At 44.0% G+C, this 23,532-nt stretch overlaps 1 protein-coding gene across 1 annotated transcript in view; it reads right to left on the bottom strand.

The window, feature by feature from the left end:
- Nucleotides 1-23,532, bottom strand: part of TFR2 (transferrin receptor 2) — a 281,463-nt gene that overhangs the window by 199,755 nt on the left and 58,176 nt on the right. The window contains exon 2 of the mRNA XM_069644858.1: nt 9,273-9,341. Coding sequence (XP_069500959.1) covers nt 9,273-9,302 — 30 coding nt within the window. The 5' untranslated portion in view covers nt 9,303-9,341. The remainder of the gene's footprint in view (nt 1-9,272; nt 9,342-23,532) is intronic.

The following is a 23,532-nucleotide window of genomic DNA, read 5'->3' as shown; positions in this document are numbered from 1 at the left end:
TTTTTATAGTGGTAAGGTTATTACAACTGGATGTGTATATGGTCCATGTCCTCCAAATAAATTATTCTTTGAGACTACTACAGGGTTGCTATGTGATATGCAGGGTGGCACCATTATATTTGGTAGAGACTTTAATTGTTTTCTTGATCATGCTGTTGATCGATCAGCAGTGTACAGATTCACAAATTATGGGATCAGTGGAGAGTTTGGTTTATTCCTTGAAAGATTCAATCTGGCAGATGCATGGAGGACTGACTATACATTTCTCTAGTAGAGAATACTTCTTCAATTCGCCAATGCATGATTCTTTTTCCCGAATTGACTATATATTGCTATCGGAGGGATTGGTTGATAAGTTGCTGACTGCAAACATTAGGGAACGTGAAATTTCTGATCACGCTTTGGTGGATTTAAGGTTCGCAGTAGGTGGAGAAAAATCAAACTTGGTAAGATGGTGCTTGAAAGCAGGTATATTAAGAAAGACAATGAAGTAAATCACCTCAAAGCATATATTGAGATGTTTTTCAAGGATAACATAGGTTCTGTGGATATTCAAACTGTGTGGGATAGTTTTAAGGCTGCCATAAGGTGGGAATTAATTAACAGGACCTTATACTCTAGGAAAATGGGGTTACAGGATATACGTAAGTTAGAGGGGGAGTTAGCTGCTCTTCAAAGGAAATATGCACAAACAAAAAATACGGAAGATCGCCTTAAGATGTCTCGTACACAGGAAGAACTGAAACACAAAACAAATATGATGGCTGTAAAGGGTATCTTTTTTATGAATAGAACAGTGTGGTCCAAAGGCCTGTGTGAACAACCAGCGCTAATGCTCAATATTAAGAATGTGAAAAAGGCAGCGTTCAACTTGAAATTTTGAGGGTGCCAGGACCAAGAACCCTCAGTAAGAAATAAGTTAAGTGTAATCAGTGAACTGCGCCAATTAACAATAATACAATAACAATTGAGTTATATTTTTAATTCCATTCCACAGCCTGACACGTGTTTCGAGCAAAGCTCTTTTTCAAAGGCTGTACATAGTTGCAAATATACAATCAATAGCATGTTCATTATTGTATACACATCATATCAATTGGGCAAACACCAAGGGGTTACGAAGGGAAAATGGCCAAAAATAAATGTGTATTACATGACAACAGAGTTAACATCATATCATTAAATGATAGTGAAACATTTTTCAAATTCATACAGTCAATTACCGTTTGATAAAAGGATCCATCCGGTTCCAAAACCAATAAAAGGGATGACAAAACAACATGGTACGAAAATAAGTGCGTGCGGTGAACAAACAACCATAGATTAATTAATATACCGAATCAACTAAATAAGTCAAAACTGGCTAGATATATTTACCGATGAACCTTGTCCAAGAAGAATCTGTACAACAAAAATTCATTTTCCCTTCGTAACCCCTTGGTGTTTGCCCAATTGATATGATGTGTATACAATAATGAACATGCTATTGATTGTATATTTGCAACTATGTACAGCCTTTGAAAAAGAGCTTTGCTCGAAACACGTGTCAGGCTGTGGAATGGAATTAAAAATATAACTCAATTGTTATTGTATTATTGTTAAAATTGCGCAGTTCACTGATTACACTTAACTTATCTTTTTTATGAAGCAAAAGTACTGGGAGAGTAGGCATAAGAGCGGTAGATTACTGGCTAATAGACAGAAAGGGTTGATGGAATCATCATTTATACACAATATTGAGAATGCACAGGGTGAAATTGTTATTAAGAATGCAGACATTTGCTAATTTTTCTGTTCTTATTACAAAGCTATTTACATGGAAGATACCCTTCTATTAGAGTCAGAACTAGACCTTTTTTAGTGAATTAGACCTTTCCCAATTAAAAATTGAAGATGCAGAGGATTATATGCACAATTTGAAATAAATAGGAGAGATCTTAAAAGCCATTGAACAACTTAATGTTGGCAAGTCACCTGGATTGGATGGTGTGCCTTCAGAGTTTTAGAGATCATTTGGAGATACACTAGCTCCCATTATGTGTGATCTGTTCAATGATTTAATCTGCAAAGGGACCATTTTCCCATCAATGCGGAAAGCCCTTATAACACTGATTCCGAAACCAGGAAAGGATCATAAGAAGTGTGGTAATTATAGACCCATCTCTTTACTTAATGTGGATATTAACATTTTCTCTAAAGCATGAGCTGATAGGCTGGATAAATATATTGGGGGCCTAATACACAAATCACAAGTAGAATTTATGAGGAATAGGTCTGGGTATGACAATATCAGGACCATTATTGATATATTGTGATTACCAAGAGATGTGCTTCAGGAAACAGTACTTGTATTTATTGATGTAAAGAAAGCCTTCGACAGAATGAATTGGGCATTTTTGGAGTTCCTGATGCAAAAGTTAGGATTTGGGTTACATTTCTTGCAAGCTATCAGATGTCTTCATGGTGATGCAACAGCTAGAATTTGGGTGAACAATGAGGCTTCTGCTTCGTTTAAATTGGAGAGGGGCAGAAGGCAGGGATGCCCGCTGTCACCGTTCTTGTTTAACTTAGCTTTAGAATCCTTTCTTGCATGGATACATAGGGATAATGGTATCAAGGGGCAAACGTTTGGGGTCACCGAAATCAAAGTGTTGTCATATGCTGATGACATGGTATTTATATTATTGCATTCGAGGGAGGGGTGTAGTGCCCTGAAGAGAGCTTTTGAAAGAGTGGGCAAACTGTCTGGTCTCAAAGTAAACTGGAAAAAATCCGAAGTTTTTCCACTTTCAGAGAGATGTAAGAAGGGTGATTTTGAGGATTTGAACTGTAAATGGTCTGATTTGCAAGTTAAGTATTTAGGGGTATACCTCGCCAGGGACTTGAAAGGAATTGTTGGGTTAAATGTTGACATTTTGATTAGTGACCTAATTAGATATATCAGAAAATGGGAGAGTTTGAATCTGGGAATTTGGGCTAAGGTTAATGCCATTAAAATGACTTTATTGACAAAAGTGTTATATTTAATCCAATCACTTCCCTTGCCTTTTACTAAGAAATTATTAGAAAGGATTGATAATACATTTCAGAGATTTCTATGGGGTGAGACGGGGAAAGCGAAAATTCCTAAATATATTATGTTGCGTAAAGTAGTGATTTGATAACTACATGACCTCATCTTTTGACAGATACTTGTAATGCATCCCTTACCAAAGAAGTTCCAACTACCCTAAAATTGCACCCCATAACACTGCTGCTGAAAAGTTCAACAGCGACCTAAATATTATGGACAGCTACACACCTATGTTTTAACATTCAATTCAAAGCCAAGATAATTAATCAAGTAGACACTCAGGTTATGAAATATCTTAAATTGAAGAATGTTGCCCACCATAATCAATAAGCATCCTAGCACGGTCATTACAAAGAGAGTTCTGGAAGCATTAGACAACAATTCCCTTGTTGGCCTTTTATTGCTCAACCCATCAGTGACCTCTAATGTGGTGAATAACCAACACCTGATACTGAGGTTACAAAACCTGTTGGGCATTGAGGACAGTGCCCTGAACTACCCAGCTACCCTCCTGCCACACTGAGTAACTTAGGGGAAAATAGGAAACTTAAAATCCACCACATCAGGTCTTTTTGTGGTGTTGCGCAGGGATCTATCATACTCGGTTGCTTAGACTCTGGCAATGGTTCTTCCTGCTTAGGTCTTTGGTTGAAATAGGGAGGAGCGAGGCGCCTTCTTGAGGATGGGACTGAGTGGCAGGCTGATTCTGTCCTTACGTGCGCATGTAAGGCATATAAGAAGAGGTGGCCAGAGTGGTTCAGGGACGTGTGGTTGTGATTGCCCTAACCTAGTAAGGGTCACTTGGGATGCCAGTGGACATGATTTGTAGCTAATCCTGGAAGACCTAGCATATTGGTGTAGTTCAGTGTCCTAACCTAACAGGGCCCAATGTGACCTCAATAGACATTGTTGGCCGCAGCCGGACCTGATAGAGGTTTGTGCGCAACCAATATACTTGGATCAGACCTGCACTTGCAGGCATTATGTGTGCTTAAGGAGCACTGCTATGAGACAGCTTAATCTGTAGGTGAGCACATAGTACCTGATCCTTGAGAGTGCTGGGAAGGTTACAGAGGGCATAGAAGGCGAGCACAGGTTGGGGTGTGGCTGGATTGGAGGTGAATGTGAGCAATGGTCAGATGATATTGGGAGATTTGGAGGCTGGCGATCGATCCTTGCATGGGTGCACAGTGGGTTGGTGGAGTAAAGGAGGGCATATAGGCAATGCTTGGGTGAGGGGATGTTGGTGGAGTCAGTGGGGTCCAGGATTAGGGGAGTTTGATGGTAGGAGAACTGGATGTAGGAAGAATAGTGGTTTAGGCTGGGGGAACAGCAAACAAGTAGAAGGGTGGTGTTGGGAGGAGTTGAGAACATCGTGTTGCGCAGTGAGTAAAGGACAGGGGGAAGGATTTGGGCAAGAGTTCAGGAGGAGATGATTTAAGTCAGCCAGTGGTCAGTAACCTGCAGAAAGGGTGCTAAGGTCGAGGGCAAGCATACCTGTGGTAGGAGTATATTTTTGGGTGGCATACCACCAGTAAAAAAATGGGAGCTATATTTGAGTTGAGTGTGAAAAGGAGGGGGTACCCTGTAGAATGTTTTAAAGTAGTGTTCCATATGGAAAGAATGTAAAGCAGGTACTGTTTTTTAACTATTGCTATTATTTCAGTCATAAGGATGCTTGGTATCATTGCAGGCACATGGTTAAAGCAGGCCTCAGAATTTGCATTCACTGGAACTATCACTGGTGAGTGGTAATTGGCTCTTGGCAAGTAAGACATGTGCTGTGTGCATGTGGAGAACTGAGGGGATAAGTGACTTTCTCAACCCATGCAATTTCTGAAAACATTCCTAAACATCAATTATAAGGTGGACCGAAAAATATGGCCAGCAGGCAATTTCCTTTAAACACAACCTTACAGGGCTTTCTCGCCTCTGCCCAAAGGAATGTTGGGCTCTTTAATAGGAAACAGTGCTATTAAAATCCCATGGTGCCAGTGACAATACACACAACTAGATACAAATCGCAGGCCCTTGGAGATCACACTAATGAATGTTTGGGCGAAGTCAGTGGGAAATGGTCGCCTCAGAAGTACTCTATATCAGTAAATAGTTCCAAATATATTCACGAGGGCTTCAGATGTTCTCCTTCTCAGCAATTTGTGGCAAAAGGTAACATTGAGAGCCCATTAGACCAGTTTTTATCACGAGAGGATGGGGGTAGGCAGAATTTAAATGGAACATTTACAGTCGTTTTTGATGTTTGGACTCGTGTCAGTTTCACTTCTCCAGTGACCCCTCAAAATCATTGCCCTTGCTCATCAGTTACACACATTGCTATATTTCAGTAACACCCCAAATGTATTGTCCCAATCAAAACATAATAGCCCCATTGCCAATAGGCAATTGCCCCATGCCATCAGAACTGTGGGGTAAAAACAGAATGTCACGTATAATGTAATGCGAATACCGAGGGATCTGTTATAAGATTGCAAGGCCTGACTGCGTTGGAAGCCATCTTGAATTGATACATGTAAAGAGGAAAAGAGGAAATATAGGCTGTCAGTCTTCCACCTTAGCACAATTAGAATTGTGTGCTGATTACATGCTAATCCTTGATGAGAACGTGTACTGAAACGGTCTCCCGCTTTTGCTAACTTGCAAGGACGGGCTTCATAGCCGGGCTCCCTTGTCCCGTTGGAACCTGTACTGTCCAAGTGAACGCACAACACACTGATTAATAGGTTATTTTCACTTGGATGAGATCATAGAAACTTCCACTCACTTTGTTTTGAACTGTATGCACTTATGAGGATATGAAAGCCTGCTGAAATGTGCTGGGGGGCTCCCTCTTTTCTGTACAGGGGTCTCTGTGTTTTGTGTTTGTCTCCCTTCGCGCTGTGGAATAAAGAGTTTCCTAGAGTCGTCTAACCCAAAACGATCTCTGCATTGGTTTTATGTTCCAGTATAATATAAAGAATCGCAATGCTGGCACAGGATTTCTATGGCCCCAGCCACCATAAAACCATAGCACATTCTGGCGCCAAGGCCCAAACATGTTGCAAATGTGCGCAGTTTAATCAATGCCACTGTCAGGTGCATATTTAAACATTTCCACATTAATACACGTAGTTGCCTAGTTTGAACAACTCCACAGTAGTTAATATATTTGTCCATTTCAGAAAACGCTACAGCATTGTCTCGGGAGGATAGCTCAGGGGTAACACGCTCGCCTTGGTAGCAAGACGACAGGCACAACGCAGCAGGTTATAAATAACCAATTACAATTACATGGTACACATTTTCCAGTTCCCAAAACACTGCGGGAACGCACAGCTCCAAATTCTCAGAACTATTTCTTTATACCAAATTTCCACAATGCCGCAGTAATATATATATATGTTCAATTCAGGAGGTCTACGTTCTCTTTCTTAAAAAAGTCTGTATATCCAAATGTTCTTCTTTTGTGACCCAACAAGTTTCATTTTTCGTTTATGAAGTGTATTGATATTAATAAACAAAAAAGAAACACGCCATAATGCTAAAAATACAGAAAGCAAATGGCGCCCACTATAAAAGATACGTAAAAATGGCAATTATCAAGTGTATAAACATGAAAATTAACATATATTATTATTAATACTGTGCCGATTCCAGGGAATTCGTCCCCTCCCCTCAAGGGGGAGCCACTCCCTTTGAGACTAGGGATGTGAGCCCACTAAGATTAAAACCCAGAAGTGCACCGTTCAGAAATAGAAGGTACGCAGTTGCTCCTGGAACTGGATGGTGAGCAAAATCCCAAAAGGTGGTGAAATAAAGCAAACCTAACAACTGGGTGAAAGGCAGAACCCAGTGTGGGATGAAAGAAAGCCGACCAGAAGGCAGGAGGAAATCAACCCGACCCCAAGGTGGGATGTGAGACAGACTGCAAGGCGGGGTGAGATAAATCCAACCCCCAGGTGGGGTGGAAGCAACCAGACCCCAAGACGGGTGAGAGTCACTTCCCAGGACAGATAGCCCCCAGGGTGGGATGAAAGTCAGGAAACCTCAAGGTGGAGCAAAATATACCCGACCCCATGATGTGGTGAGAGACCGGTCCCAAGGCGGGGTGAAGAACCTGAGACCCCAGGGAGGGGAAAAACCCCAGACACAAGAAACTGGGGAAAGTACAGCAGAATTCCTGGATGGGAGGCCCAGGGGAAATATCAGGTACGGACATACAAAGCAGGTGTCACAAAGACTGAACGTTGACTGGAGATATTACGGCTGGGTCAGAAACCAAACACTGTTTCACCGTTCAGGCAACTTCCCCATGTAAATGTTTTCTTCTCCCTTATATTGGTCTTCTTCCGGGTTCTATACGTTTAACATTTCAAAATTGTCTGTATTAATATTATTATTATTATTATTATTATTACTATTATTTTGAAGGTATTTACTCAGAGTGGACCTAACTTCGGGAAGCAACTGAGCACTTTACAATCATAGGGGGGAGTACACACAGAGAGAAGCAGAGAAAAAAGGAGTGGGTAGCTAACAGGGTAGGGCGACTGAAGGCAATTGGCAGCAAGGGATCTACAAGCAACCCGGGGGAGTGGGGATAGTGGGGAGCAGACCACCGAGTCTCAGATTGGGTGGGGAGTTCAGGGTGTGTGGACCTAGGTGTTAAGAAGAAGCCATTCCTTGAAGAGGAAGGTCTTGAGCTCCTCCCTGAACTGTAGAAGCGTTGGGTCAAGTCTGATGTTGACAGGGAGGAGGTTCCAGAGTCTTGGAGTGTAGACAGAGAAAGCCTGTCTTTTGGGCCTTTCCTTCCTGCACAGTCGTAATTTAAGTCTGCACATTTCCTTATTTGTGATGGAGCGCAGACCTCCGGAGATGCTGACTTTTCTCAGTGAGGTAGCATTGGGACTTTCAGGATGACAGCCTTGTAGATGATGTAACAGGATTTGAAGATGATACAGGCTTGAAGTGGGAGCCAGTGCAGTTCGGAGAGGGTCAGGGTGATGTGGTCAAATTTTCTGAATCCTTTAATGAGTCTTACTACAGCATGCAAGACACGTTTCAGGGGTGCCAGTGTAGTCGCCCGAAGGCCTTCCAAAAGGGCATTGCCGCCATCCAGGTGGGAGAGGACGAAGGCTTGGTCAGCAGATCTGAAGTTGTTTTCTGGGATGAAGGGCTCAATCTTCCGCAGGAGAGAAAGTTGGTACCAGGCCATTTGTGTCTTCCTTGCCAAGTGCTGTTTGAACGGGAGGTGTCTGTCGATGTGGAACCCAAGGGACTTGGCACAGGTGGTCAGCTGGGGTGTGAATCCCTTGAGGTTCATAGCAGAGAACCAGGTCTGGATATCAGGGTGTTCAGTGTTGTTGGTCAGCAGTAGGAATTTGCAGATCTGTATTTAAACCTCTTTCAACCAATAGAGTTAAATTCAAGTGGGTGTGTTTGTGCGGCATCAGTTGGCTGAGGAGCCAAAGTAGCTCCTGGAAGCTGTTGGTATCAAGAGAACCAGGCTCTTCTAGGCCCCTGAATAGCTCCCAGCTCCCCGTTAATTTCGAACCCTGCTTGGTTTTACTGTACCATTGAATGTCTTGCATTTTATGCGAGCTTAAGAAGCTTGATAATGATGTGAATTCAATTCTTTCATTTTTTGTCTGTAAGAGTTTTTAGTCTTTTCATCTAAGTTTCGATGATATTTCCACATTTCTTTCAATATATGACTTGTTTTATTCTAAAGGTTAGTTTTGCATCTATCTATATTTCTTGCATAAAGAGTGTATGTTGTAGTGCACATATAAAACAATACAGGTTTTTGCATAACTTAGGTAGTTAGGAACACACTTTTTGTTTTGTTGATTAATGCTTTTAAACAAAAGCTATATGAGAAAACATAAAATTGCTAAATTTAACACCACCACTAATCAGTTGTATTTAAGCTTATTGAAATTATAGGTTTACCCTTACTCCATAAAAACGCAGTTACGATTGAGGCAACTTTTTTAAAGAAAGGATAATACAGCACAATAGGTGCTAACATCATTTTAATTGCCTCTTGCCTGCTCAATACATACAGTATAAAGGGAACCAAGAACTAGTGTGATCAGTTAGTTTAGCAATCGAAATATTCATGTTACATATGATAGTTGATTTAAAAGAAGGGGCAGTGACAACCCCCAGATACATAGAGACATTGGAGACCATTTCATACCTGTACATTTCGTCTTGATGTTTGAAGCATATTTCATTTAACTGTAGCACTTCAGACGGATCTGGAAGCCTATAACCAGAAAAGGATGAGAATACATCAATACATTCAAATCAAAATGAGTTACTTTCACCATTGCCACATACAAATAATTTGCTCGCCAACGCAATGCATTGCACTTTATTCCAGGATTAAGTCGCTCAAGTTCAAAAAATAAGGGAAATAAAGGGCATCTTTATTTAGTGTCTCGGAATAGTGGAAAATATTGGGAAAATTCGCCATTCATAAATTAACTCTTTCAGCATAACAGGTTTACTGGAGAATAGCAGAGCCATGCCAATTCAATGATTCTGACATTAGAAAGCTCCACTACACATGATCAAAATTTGTTTGAGGGTCTAAAGTAGTTGCTGCATAAGACGCGTATGAATTAGTTTGGCCACATCAAGAAAAAGTCTGAAATTAGATGAGAAGCCGCCTTTAACGCATCAGGTTTGGTTGGGTTTTAATAAAAGAAGGTGTGAATTGCTGCAAACAATTAGCCTAACCCTTATCATACATGTAACAATCTACATTAATGAAGAGGAAAGTGCAGACGTTTATGGGAATTTTATTAACTCTGTTGGGTTTGAGAAAAAGAAGTAATTTAGCCTCTGAAAAGAAACCCGAGTGCTTCAACTAAAGTTGACAATAGATAACATTAGTGTGATGTCATATCATGAGGCAAAAGAGGAATACAAACGTGGTGCAGACTGCCTGAACCTGCAGACCAACCAACCTCTGATCCTCACAACAATTTACCTCTTGCCCCCCCTGGCCCAGCAGTCCTCCTTCCAGGACTCGTAAGCAGATATCACTTGTACAGACAGCTAAAGACACGACTCACCCCGAGTCCTCGACTTCGATGTGAAGGATGAAGACACCGAGCCAAGCACAGAGTGGCTGTGCTTTTCTGAGAACCTCATCTCTGGCTTTGCTAGCAGCACGCGCTCATGGGACCGGCCGGAAATTGCTACAATTGTAACATTTGTTCCAGAGCCCGCCATTAACCTCCACGCCTCGCCTGTGCACGCTCAAGACTCACAGCATTGGTGGGCGCGTTTAACAGAAGCAGCTACCAGCTTCAAGTGGTACGACGTCCTTTCATCGCGGGATGACATTCCGATGGGTTTTTCTCTGTGGTTATTTTAACGAAAAAATCTCATTGACATTTTTAGGGGGGGTTAGAAAAGTATATATATGTGGTGTGGGTATTCGGGAATAGACACGAAATTAAAGGGGAGTGGGGGTTTTGGGAGGAACCCCACAAAAAAAAATTCGATTGGTTTTTTCGTTAAAATAACCACGATGAAATGACATGGAACCCTTCAAGTACATTTAGCAGAAAAGACGACATAATCAAATGGCATGCAATTAATTGGTATCGCGTTTCGAATTGCGATGCAAAACCCTTTATTTAATGCCTTGATAAAGCACACGTCTTTCAGCTTTCCATTAAGGCAGGTAACGCTCTGGCCTCCTGTATGAAAGCCAAGAGGGAGCGTACCAGAATTATTTACATTAGAAAGAAATCTAATGTGTTGGTGTTGTCTGAAGCAGTATTTATAGAAATCTTTAGAGGCTACTTTGAAGAACTTAATACATAAAAACAAAGCTGGATTGGACAACCAGAGATACATGTAAAGACTGTAACCTTTCCTCTATAGAATCCTTATTTATTGGGATGAAATTTGAAAAGCAATTCATGATCTTAAAGAAAGAAAAGCACCAGGTCCAGGCAGGACCTCTTTAGCCCTCACATAACTGAACCGGTGGTCTGTCTAAGTGCAGAGTGGTAGCAAAAAACAGCAGAATTAGTACACAAAATATATTTGTCAGCACTGTTTGTGACCTTCCCGGCCTGATAAAGTTAGCCAGATTTTGAGAAACTTTGATATGGGCAGTTGAGCAGCACATAAATATAAGCGTTTTAACTTCTAATATTTATACATTCTGATTGATGGCAAATGATGTTTAAATTAGCATTTGGGACATTGACCACATCTCCAGCTATTTCGAGCGCTGCTGCCACTTACGGCGGCTTCAGTGCGCTTGTCCCTGAATAACCTGTTCAAAGGAATGTGAGTAGCGCTGCACCGCTAGATTAGCCCATGCTTGCGACTGTGTATGGATCTATACGGTCCATCTAGCCAGGGCAAACATCTCTGCTTCAGTACCCCTATTGGGAAAAAAACTGGTAGCACTTAGAAACAGTGTTACGGCACGAGGCGCTGCTGAATCTCTCTAAGTCCTTGGAGACGATACCTCGCCCACCACTACCCTTGCGGCCCGGCAGTCCCACTGGGTCTGAGCACAGATGGACGAGGCGCTGCCAAATCTTTCTAAGTCCCTGGAGACGATAAATCGCCCGTCACTACCCCTGCGGCCCCGCATTCCCACTGGGCCTGAGTGCAGATGAAAGAGGTGCTGCCGAATCCCACATGATTGCTTGGTCATCCAGGCCTGGATGGCCCAACACGAATCATGCCTCAACGACGACAAGACGGAGCTCCTCATCCTGGGCTCCTCGCAATGTCTTAACAAACTAGCTCCATCCTATCAGTCATTCATAATAGATGGAAACATCATCAAGGTCTCTAAAGATACAAAAACATTAGCTTTCTACCTTGACGCCACTTTGTCTGTGACGCGACACACCAATGCAGTTGTGCCAGCCTCTGCTTAAACCTGCAAACTTATTGCAGCTTGCAGACCCTTTCTGACTACATCAAACAGCGTCACCCTAGCTAGAACCCTCATCATGTCTAAAATTGACTATTCTAGTGCTCTCTACCTAGGGACTAGCCAAGGGAACCTGAATAAACTACAAATCACCCAGAACAATGCCATCAGGGCAGCGCTAAACATTCCCAGAAACCATCACATATCGGAGTTTAGATCTAACCTACACTGGCTACCTGTCAAGCAGAGAATCTCACTGAAAACACTCGCCCTTACCCACAAATGCCTGGCTAACAAGGTCCCCCCTTACCTCTCCAACCGGCTCTCCCTCCACACCTCTTCCCGACCTCAAAGAACTGCCCAGACTCACAGCCTATCGATTCCAAGGTTCAAGCTTCAAAAAGCTGGGGGCACAAGCTTCCCTGTTCTAGCCTCCAAGCTGTGGAACGCTCTCCCTACCACCATCAAATCTGAGGACTCATTCAACACCTTCAAGTTGAAATCGAAAACTTGGCTCCTTGAGCAGAATTGAGGCACTCCTCAAGTGCTCTATGTCTCACAGTTTCGTAGTCACTTGTCTTTGCCTCTGACTCCTTTCTAATTTATGGCATATGCTACCTGCCGAAGCTGTGTTAATACCATGTCGACCGTTCCATTCCTCTATGTCATGCTCTGATCTTCATGTTCTGTGCTTTTACTAACATACTTCTGCCATTTTCCTCATCTTAACTTCTATTGTAAAAACATGTATGTAACTTTGTTTAACTCTGTATGTATATACCTTCACATTTGTGCCCTGATGCCCCCGGCCTGGCGGTGCGCGTTATAAATAAATAAAATACAAAATACAAAATACAAATGCTTTACCAGCAACAGTAAAAAATGTTTTCTTTTTGTCCTGGCACTTTGTAGCAGTGTGTGTGTGTGTGCTGGTAACTACCTTTGAAGGAACCTGACATCCAGCCTCCTCGTGTTGTTTCCTGGCAGGTAAATGCTGCACAAGCAGCCCTGCAATTCTCTTTCCTGGGCCACAACGTTCCACTGCATCTTCATAAACTCAAACACTGGACAAGCCCCAAGATTTTACAGTTGGGAGGGGATTTTCCTATTAGTGTGGGAGGTATTTTGAAGGGAGAATTATTTAACAGAAAGCAGGGATTGAATTTTCTATGATCCATTTTGGTCCTTTTTTAACTTAAAAGCCTCATTAACTTGACACAGCATACATCTAGCCCCCCACGCCAGCTAGTAACTACACAGATTTATTTATTTATTTATTGTATTTGTTACACGCCCAAACCTGACAGTTATCACTGCGTTGGTTACTTCAATGCTTGACTTGTTACAATCTTAGAGTTCTGGTACATACATACAATCAATTACAACATAATCAGAGCAGTGACGGCATTAGTTAGGACCGTAGTCGAATTTGTTAAAGAGCCGGGTTTTGATCATTTTCTTGAAACGCTGGTGAGATTGCTCATTTCTAATGTGGGCCGGTAGAGTGTTCCAGAGTGTTGGTGCAGCTACTGGTAAGCTAGAGCCACCCGTCCTTTTACTTTTGTACCATGGAACATTCTGGAATGTGCTAGAGGAAGACCTTAGCGAATGCGTGGAGACCTTTTGGGTTACGCTATTGTTCAGATAGATAGGGGCATCATTGATGATGCATTTGTGGGCTGTGATCAGGGCCTTAAAGAGGATTTTCGCTTTGACAGGGAGCCAATGAACTTCTTTTCTGATATGGAAGATGTGATCTTTTCTTTTTAGACCAAAAGCAGCACGTAGAGCTTTATTCTGGAGTAGTTGCAGTTTGGCCAGATTAGAGTTCTTAGTGCCCAGTAGAAGGATGTTGCAGTAGTCTAGTTTTGAAAGGATGAGGGCTCGTGCTAGAGTCAGGCAGTTCTCGGGAGTGAGAAATTGTCGGCTGAGTGAGATGAGTTTCGTGGAGATAAAATGGAAATGTTCCGGCAGTGCCAGGCACAACTTGTCATGGTATCACAGGTCGACCGCAGCTGAGAGGTCAAGTGGGAGTAGTATGCCTATATTTTCAGAGTCTCGGATGCTGTCCATCTGGATTGTTAGGTCTAGTAGCGCTGATTTGGTACTATGTTTAGGGCGAAAACCTGATTGCCTGGCTCCTAACAAGTGGTTGCTTTTCAGGTAGTGTTAGATTTGGGTGTAGGCTACTCGGTCAATTGTCTTCAGTAGGAAGGGAATGGTTGTGATGTTGCGATAGTTGGTGGGATCGAAGGAAGGTTTCTTAAGTAGTGGAGTTACCCAGGCCGATTTAATGCTGGCTGAGACTGGATTGGAAGTGAAGGAGGCATTGATAAAGTCAGTGAGAATAGGCACTACGGCTGTTGCACAGAGTTTGACCAATCAGGCGGGAAAGCTATTGCCTTTGCATTTGGAGGGTTTGAGGGTGGGGATGGTGGCTGGAAGCTGTTCTTGGGATACTTTTCTGAATTTAAATAGTGGAGCAGTGGTAGCAGCGTTAGTACTAGGTAAGTGTACGGGCACACTTTTGCCCGCTAGTAGTTTTCTCTTGATATTTATTTTCTCTCGTAGTGTGTGGATTTTATGTGCCAGTGCATTTTGGATGGTGGTGCACCAAGCTTTGTCTGTGTGGGCAATTGCTACTGTGGGGGTGGGTGATTCTAATTCCCCAAGTATGGAAAATAATTCTTTAGTACTTGATGACGCATTAGTGATGCTAGTGTTGAGGCAGTTCCTTTATGAGCTATCACTGTCAATTTATAGTTTTTATTAGCTGCAACCAGTGCAGTAAATGTATTAGAGGAGGGGTTATTTTTGTGGAGGTGCTCCAATGCTCTTTTGTTACGGCGTAGGAGTATGAGTTCTTCATCGAACTAAAGTTCGCTCTCTTTGGTTTGTGTGGTATTCTGGAAGTGAGTGGAGCTGCTGAATCGAGAGTGGATTTCAGACAATTGTGATAAAGAGTGGAGATACTGTTAGGGTTGGTATCTGCATAGGAGTGAGTCTTGAGCGTGTCGACAAGTATGGGGGAGAGATTTCCTACTGTGAGTTTTCGGGTATTTCTGATGGAGATAGGTCTGTGACTAGCGGATGAAGTGGCCTGTGCCTTAGTGGTGAGAAGGTTTAGGAAGTGGTCAGTCCAAGTAACTTCGGAGATGGATTCTAGATTTATAGTTACGTTAGACAACATCCATGAGACATTTGGCCTCATTACAAGTGTGGCGGTCTGGAAATAAGGGTGCCGGTCGTACCTTACTGGCACCCTTTCTGGATCGCCACACTTGTAATTGTCATTGGTTATTTATAACGTGCTTAATACCCTGAGGTTTCTAAGCGCGGACCCGGGGATCGAACCTGTGTTGCTCCACATCGTCTTGCTTCCAAGGCGAGCACGATGCCCATGAGCTATTCTCCCAGCCCTACTACAACTCTGCGGGCGGTGGCCGTTGCACCCGCTAGGTCTTTTACAGAAGCACCGGCAACGTTAGCAACAGTGTTTCCGTCTCCCCACTCTCATTCGGACTCCATGGGAATGGGGACTAACATTTACAGGCGCCTGACCTTCCGATCCCCCGAGACTTGTAATGTCCCAGTGGCACTGGGATGTCAGGCACCGGTAAATTGTGGTAACCAGACTTGTAATGTTTGTGTTTTGGGATTGTGCAAAGGAGAATTAGAGCATACCACCGGAGAGCAAACATTTTAAAGCCTAATGGGTCATTAGATCATGTACACATTATTATTGTTTGCTTCTGTGGATGTTATAATTGTGGTACACTTTTTTACTTGCTCCTTATGTCACGCCATAGCTTAAAAAATGACAAAAAGTTTGTTTGCGTCCCACGTGGAAGTTAGATTTGGGGTTATAGCACCATGCGCATTCAGCTCCTTATTTCCTTCATTACTGGGAGATACCCATGAGCCACTGCTAGCTGTAGCTTATTTTTATTTCCATGCTTGGAAAAGGTTATAGATAAATCTGCTGAGAGTGCGCATTGTTCCATTGAAAAGAAATATCTAATCATTTCATTTGCATTGCTAATCAAACATGTTTTATTTAGCAATTTTGGCTAATCAATTTTCCAAAAGTAATGTATGCCTTGTTTATATTTTAAAAGAGTGCCCATGCATGTTCCACAGCTATTGTGTTAGATTCAAAACAAAGAGTGATGTTCTGCTTGAAAAGAATCGAATTGGGTTTGTCATTGAAGTTTTTCATAGCCACTTAGGACTTAGGATGTTACGTTGGCGTAGACACTGGGCCACTAACATTTTCCAAGGACCTGGTCCTGAGTTTTCCATATCGCTTGATGTCCCGCTGTTAAATGGAAATGGGCCATTTCCATGGCTATCTTTTGGTGACTTTGAGGGATGACAGTTGGCCATTAAGGGTTCCATCTCCTTCCACATACCCTCTGTATAATAAACCCTTTTTTATGAAGAACAAGGGTCAGCTTTGCTCAAGACCTTTTTCTTCGGCTATAGGCTGTTCAAAGGCTCCTGTCAGATTCTGTTTGTTCCTCCGTGGAAAGGCCAGATCCGGTAGGCTGGTGGTATCATTGTAAAGACCGGTAGGGGTGTCTGTACTTCTGCTCTCTATATGGTAGAGGAGAGGCACAGAAGACCCCAGCCAAGATTCTCTATAAGGTAGCAATGGACGAGCAATCAAGGCCTAGCGTCTCAGGAGGTGATGCAGGCTGGTTCTTAAGTACAGTGTAGTCCCCGAACCCCCACAAAGGAATGTCCACACACTGTATTACTGAAAACACAGTCTTTATATAATTAATATTCAAAGGTATGTACACGATCACAATAAGGCACTTTGTACTTGGAAGTCAATAATGATAAATATATACACGTCTAGAGTGGTACCACTAATGTTATCAAATCTCATTAAAGTGCATCAACTGTACGGTTAAAATGTCACACAGATCAATAACGAGTAAACCAGCAATAGAGATAAGAAGGAACGCAAGATGGGAAACAATGGGCAGAATACTGACCCCTACCACTAGGCACAGTTCTGTGTGGAGATCGCCCCACCTGGGCAACCTGTAAATAAAGATATATAGCACAAGCCCAGTCCAAATGTTCAATAGTCTTACTTCTTCCTGTTAAGGTTTTACCTCCCCTCCCCAATGTACCTGGTGGAGTAGAGTTCTCCGACGATGCACCGACCGATCCTTCTTGAGTGCCTCCCTTTCAGGCGGGAGCCACGGATCGTCGAGAGGTGTCGGGGAACTTGGTGTTCGGTGTCGGGGAATCGATGACCCTTCTTGAGTGCCCTCCCTTTAAGGCAGGAGTCACGGGTCGTCGAACGTCCGACGGTGAACAGGGTGAACTATGGCAGGGAAGTGGCAGCTTCGTTCCTAGCGGTGCTCGTCGACGACAGAGCGTTGGCGTCCTGCAAGGAGGAGGCGTGTGGGGCACCTCGGTGACAATAGTTCTGGACCGCAAAGAGATGATGAAAAACTGTGGCCCAGCAAGGGCGTTGAGTCGTCGGCGTCTCTGCGGTCTGTAGGTGGCGGGAAACCCACCGGTGGATGCTCCTCGGCGCGTCGACGGTCGGGCCTTCTCCAGTGGGAGACAAGCGGACGGCGATGCAGACGAGAGCGTCTGATGTTCAATGAAAGTTCTTAGGCAAACGGGAGCATGGCGGCTCCGGTCGGCGATGGCGGTCGTCGACAGTGGCGAACAACAGTCCGGGTGCTTCTCCTTGGAGTTCCGCAGCAGTCCCCGTATCGGGTCAGCAGCCTGACGAAGGTCTGTCTACCAGGGAGCGCTGGCAAAGATCAGCTGTGCCCGATGGTCTCTCGTAGCTCGGGAAGAGGGCGCCTTACCAGGTCCTCTCTGGGTCAGTCCTTGGAGGCACAGCAGCTTTTGGATTGTGAAGGAGAGCAACAGCAATTCTTCTCATCCAGCAGGGCTTCAAGGTCAAGCGTCAGTTAATCCAGTTACTCGTCGTAGTGGACTTCTGCTTCTGAACACGATTCCTAGCAGTGAGAGGTCCCCAGATATACTGTTGATCTCCCATTCATTCCGCTGGGTCACACTCAAGCATCCAATCACGACTACGGGCATTCATGCAGGCAGGCAGCCAATCAGGCACACGAGGTATTCAGGCCATTCACTTCTCTCCAGACACTCACAACAAGTTATGTGTATTGGGACAAGTACCGAGCCATTCAACACTCCAAACTGCATTCATACCGGTTTCAGGCACGGTTGTCTCAGTCATTGTGTCAACCACCAGATACTAGACACCCACAACACAGAATGCATATTCGTCACACACTCTATTCACCCAGGTCCCACCCACAGGAGGTACCCACAACATACATCACCGGGAAGGCTCCAGCTAGTCTGACTGGGCCTTCACAACAACACCATATATGGCACTTCCATCCAACAGCCAGTCAGGGGGAAGGGACAGAGTCAGTGCTTCCCAGGATTTTGGGAAAACAAGGTAATGGGTAATAGAAAGCAAGAGGCCACCGTGGCCATCTTGTTTTCCAACAGGAATCAACTGATCCCAATGGCAGGGCCGGGGTATCCCAAAATGGAGGATACTCCGCGCACCTGTCAAATTCAGCATGGAGCTGCCACCCGCCCATACCCTGCTCTGTGGGCCACCCACAGGTGCCCAAAAACATACACTAGGGGCACAGGGCTGTACCCCCACCCATGGGTGCCATAAGGGTATCCCACGGGTCCGTTCACCAAACCAAAAGAACGAGAGCTGCACCGCCAGGAGTCCCACATGAACTCCTGCGAGGAAAACACGACAGAACACACAATGAAAAGCAGTAAATGACAAGGATACGGAGGCCCTGTCCCTCCGATGCATTTCCAGCATCACAATCATCCTGGTCTTCTTGGGAAACCATGGCGAGATTCTTATCGCCTGTCCAAAGCCTAGGTTACTCCTCTCGATAGTAGGAAGATCTTCTTCTTCTTGAAGTGTGGTGTCAGAGCTTGCTCAATGATTCTCTGGGCTATGGGATCTCCGGCTTTTAATTTATAATTGTAGAGACCAGCATTTTGTAATAGAACTTTAACCTCTTCCCTACATTCTGAGACAATGACTCTGTCGGCTGCATTCAAGGACAATTTCCAAGCCAACCCATACTTAGTAGCTAACCTAATGTTGCTTCCCTGTGGTGGGGAGACGGCTAGGCCCATAGAGATCAATATCCTTTCTTGGGTGCGCTACTCTAATAAGATCTTCGTAAAGTGTGCTTATCAGGATGGCTTATAGGAATTAAGTCCTCAGTCCAGAATTATTTTCTAACCGGAGTTCTCTGCTATCGCTACAAATGAAAAACAACAAAATGATTTATTATCCGATTAAAGGTATGGTGGCTGGTTTCTGACCCCCACCCTGGTGTCTCTTTACCATTGGCTCTTCCCCAGATGCACAGTCCCAAACATGCACTGAGTCTCTTCAGTCTTTTTCCTTCACAACCTGGATCTATCAAAGGTCTTTCTCCCTTCTAGTCCGAGATTCTTTCCGTCTCTCCCTTCGTTTTTTTTCCTAGACCATGGTTTATCTTTCTCCCACACACTGTGGTTTGTATCAGTCTCTTGTTCTTCACTCTGGGATCTGTTGATCATATCCCGAGTGAGTTTTATCCTGCTCTGTGGTTTTTCATTGCACTCCTCACCTTGGGGTTTTTCTGTTCTCACCCATCTTTGAGCCTTCTCAATATTTTGCCCACCTTGGGGTTTCGCTCTATTCTCCCCATCTTGGTGCTTCTCAGTTCTCCACCCTCCTTTGAGTCTGTTTGGGCTCACCGCGCCTTGGGGCTTCTTGTGGGCCTCCTCACCTTGGCTTTGCCATCCTCCTCTCAGTTCCTGGAGCCACAGCGTGCTATGTTTTCTACAGTGCTCCCCGGGAGGGTCGGTGTGTCAGTCTTGACATGGAAATTAACAAGGGGGGTCCTGGGAGTCCCTCTGCCAGACATTAGTCCTGGTTATGAGAGACTTACCCAGAGTCTTTAGCTCACTATCTTTCACAGAGAAGAAATATCCCAAACATATCAGTCTTTGTCCTGCCCTGGGGCAGTCCAGCACCAAAATCCTAGGCAATTCTCCTCTGAACAAGAGTACCAACAGCATCCCCAGATACGTGTTTCGGTCTGGTTGGACCTCATCAGTAGGGTGGAGCTGTGCCTCTCTAAGAATAGTGAGCAAGGGGTCCACGTCTGGATTCTCCTAGTAATTTAGGGTGAGACCAAAAGTTACTTAAATATGCAAATTAACAGAATGTTTTAGAAGTTGCTTGGGTTGACACAATGCATGATGTTACAATACTCCTATTTGAATGAAGCTAGGGATGTGCCTAATTCCACTGTGTGCTCTTTCTTTTGGGGTGAGATTACTTTCTTAATGGAACGGAGCCGCATGGCGGCACATTTTGTTAATGCATGAAATTGTCGGATAGATCAGATGGAGTCAATTTGCATTTGAACGTTCTCAGCAGTTTCAGCTGGGCCAGAGTGGGGATTAGTAAATCAGGTCCCTGCAAGGGGATTTGCAGGTGAAATTGATCCATATGGATAGCTTAGGTTCTCAATCTCGTTGGCTCCTCAAGGGTCAGGCCTTTTTCCGGTTTCTCGCTTGGCGGTGCTGTAACCTTTTCAGTAGCAAGCGTCTCTCTCTCTCTCTCTCTCTCTCTCGCCACTTCTGATTGACTCTTTATCTGAGGCTCCGCCAGGGGGCTGAGCCCTCCACTGTTCTGCTGTTTCAGGGGAGGACTGTGGTTACCGTTCTCTACATTGCTCCACATTGAAGCAAAGTTGGTTCCAAGTCTTCCACTTGTGGCTTTCTGGCTTTGGTATTTCTATTTGCGCTCGGTTCTGTCGAATGGAACGCCATCTGCAGTTGGAACGCGTCAGTACGTGTTGGACAGCCAGGTGGAGATTGAGGATCCTTGGGGGACTTCGCGTTTCAGCCTTGATGTGTTTCCTGCATACTCTCAAATCTGTACCTGTGCAGACCTGTTCCTGAGGAAGGATTGGAGCCAAAGAGAAACTTCACCCCTATGGGTTGGTCCCGTGTATCCAATAGAATGCCGTCATCGACCATATTGTACACCTCCAGCAGTTCTAGGAACATCGGAACTGTCTTCTCCTCCTTGCCCATCATTTTGTGGATGGGTTATTTGATATCCAGCAGTGTGCCTGATGGTTTGTCGTGAAAAGGTTGAATTTTTCCATATGATTTTGAAATTGAGTGTCACCAGTCATTTAAGCCATAATGGGAATGTTGGTCGGTGCTCTTTAATTGGCCCAAAACTATTGGCCATCTTTATAATCTTCAAGGGAAGATTCTAAAGCGTTGTGCTCCCTTTCCAGTCTCCTCCCGTCCATTTTGATGGTGGCGCTTCTATGCTGAAACACGCGGTTCCCTCTGTGGAAGTATGGCTGGGTTTCTACAACGCATCTAGTGTGGTTTTTAGTCCCATTACAATGGCCTGAAGGGTGTCTTTAGGACAGCCAGCAAGAAGTCTTTGAGTGGGTGGGGGTGGTTCGTAAAATGATACTTTGAAATTCTCCTCCCTGATTTATTTCAGGGGTTTCCAGAAAGTCCTTGAGGTGATATTACTTTATGGCACATTAGGAACATTGTGCATGGTCATGAAATGTCAAGAAATACAAAGCACATCCAGTGAATAGTCGCTTCTGTCACGGAGGTTGAAAATTGGTTGGTCGCCGCTGAGTGTCATCATGTCATTTAGGCATGATTTGACGCTTTTATTTGTGGTGCACTCCATCGACAGGGAGAGCTTGTCCAGGATTAGAAATCGATTGCTGGTGTCCGGTAAACCACTTAAGCAATTCAAGTGACTGGTTGAGGACGAGGGGGTCAGCGCGTCTGTTGGCTGTCACAGCGCTCTTTCGGATTAACAACGTGTTTAAAGAGGGATAATACTTGGCGTGGGTCTTGAGCTCCTCCATGTTTCAAGGTCAATGATGGACTCAATCCCTCAGGGATTCCTGTTGAATCCCTGGGGGATGACTGTGCCTAGTATGGTGGTTTACTTGCTGGAGAACCAAGGTACCAGAACCAAGTAAATCTAAAGGTTAAAGGTATTGGGTGCGATTTTCCTGCCTTATCTTGTGCTGGTGTGGCCTACCTTATGATTATATTTGTCTAATTTGGTCTTGCTGTATTTATTTATGGTCACTCTCCTTTCCCTGATCATTTTGCTCATTTTCAGGGACTTGTTAGACGGTTTCCTTGGTAGATTAGGTTGTCTGCAGCGTCTCTTTCAGTTGGGGGAGGCGAGTCAGCATGGGATCTTGACGGTGAGTAGACTCAGGTGGTTGCTGGACTCTTTTGTTGCTTCCCTGGCTCTTTGTGTAGGCTCATGAAACCCTGCACTGCCTATTATCTGGGACTGCAAAATGCCATAATTGCGTGTTCCCTACTGGGTGAGTGAGTCTTCTTCCTGACCCTGGATCATTCTCAGGGGGTGGGGAGGCTGGCAACATTCAGCCCTGGGGGCAAGTTTACTTTTCGGACCCATAGTGCAATGGCCCAAGTCCCACAGCACAGTGGCCCCAACTTCCAGAACAAACAAACTCAATACCAACCTCTCCCCCTCCCACACACTCTCAAGAATATATATTAGACATTATTGACATAACTGTCCTTCAATGCAATGTATTTTTCAGTTCTATTTGCGTTTTCTTAGAGATCCTAAGCCCTCAGCATTCTCCCACTTACCAAACATAGTATATAATTGGTGAAATGGGAAAGCTGGGATTTGAGCCCAGTTTGCATTGTGTTACAGTTTGCAATTTGATGATGGTCTACATCATATCCCATCCTTAGTTTTAGAACAATGCCAAGAGGTGGCAAACTTAGAGAATTCATTGGTAGAGCAGAGCCATTGCTGAACCAGGGGGTCTAGGTTTGCTCCCAGCGCCAAGCACGAGCTGGCACAGCAAAATACCTTACCTGGCTTCCTGCCTCCTCAGCCCATTACACAAAACCCATAACTGCACCCTGTGCACCCACCCCCACAAAGTTAAACCCTCACTTGTCATCCTGCCTCCTCATTGATATGCTTAACCTAAATAGAATAAAATTATAATTATAGCGTAAAACTATAGAGTATAAACGCATATAAGCAAGGCTTTTTCTACAGATATTTAAGGAAAATGAGGCGGGATTTGCTAAGGATCAGATCATGTATAAAGTGAGGGAGGTGGGGATTTGAGCCCTGTCTTCCTAGCTTAGAAAGCCGGGGAGACTTCATCATCTCCTATTCCATCTTCAACATTAGAAAAAAAAATGCTTTCCGTAAAGTTGGTATTCTAGTGCTAAACTAGTATGCTGTCCAATTAATATGCTTTTCAGAGGACCAATTTATCTACAAGGGGGAAGCCTATTAATCGTCTGTATTCTGAGGCAAATACATCTGGGAAACAGACTGAGATTACATTTCTAATGAAAACTTACTATAATTACAATCTTAGTGTGTACACTTGGGTGTACTTGAAAAAATATGAGTAGTAATTAAAACTTAGGTTTG

The sequence above is a fragment of the Ambystoma mexicanum genome, chromosome 1p (genome assembly GCF_040938575.1).
Source record: "Ambystoma mexicanum isolate Mex_15411 chromosome 1p, UKY_AmexF1_1, whole genome shotgun sequence".
Lineage (NCBI taxonomy): Eukaryota > Metazoa > Chordata > Amphibia > Caudata > Ambystomatidae > Ambystoma > Ambystoma mexicanum.
This window is presented reverse-complemented; position numbering and strand designations above follow the sequence as displayed.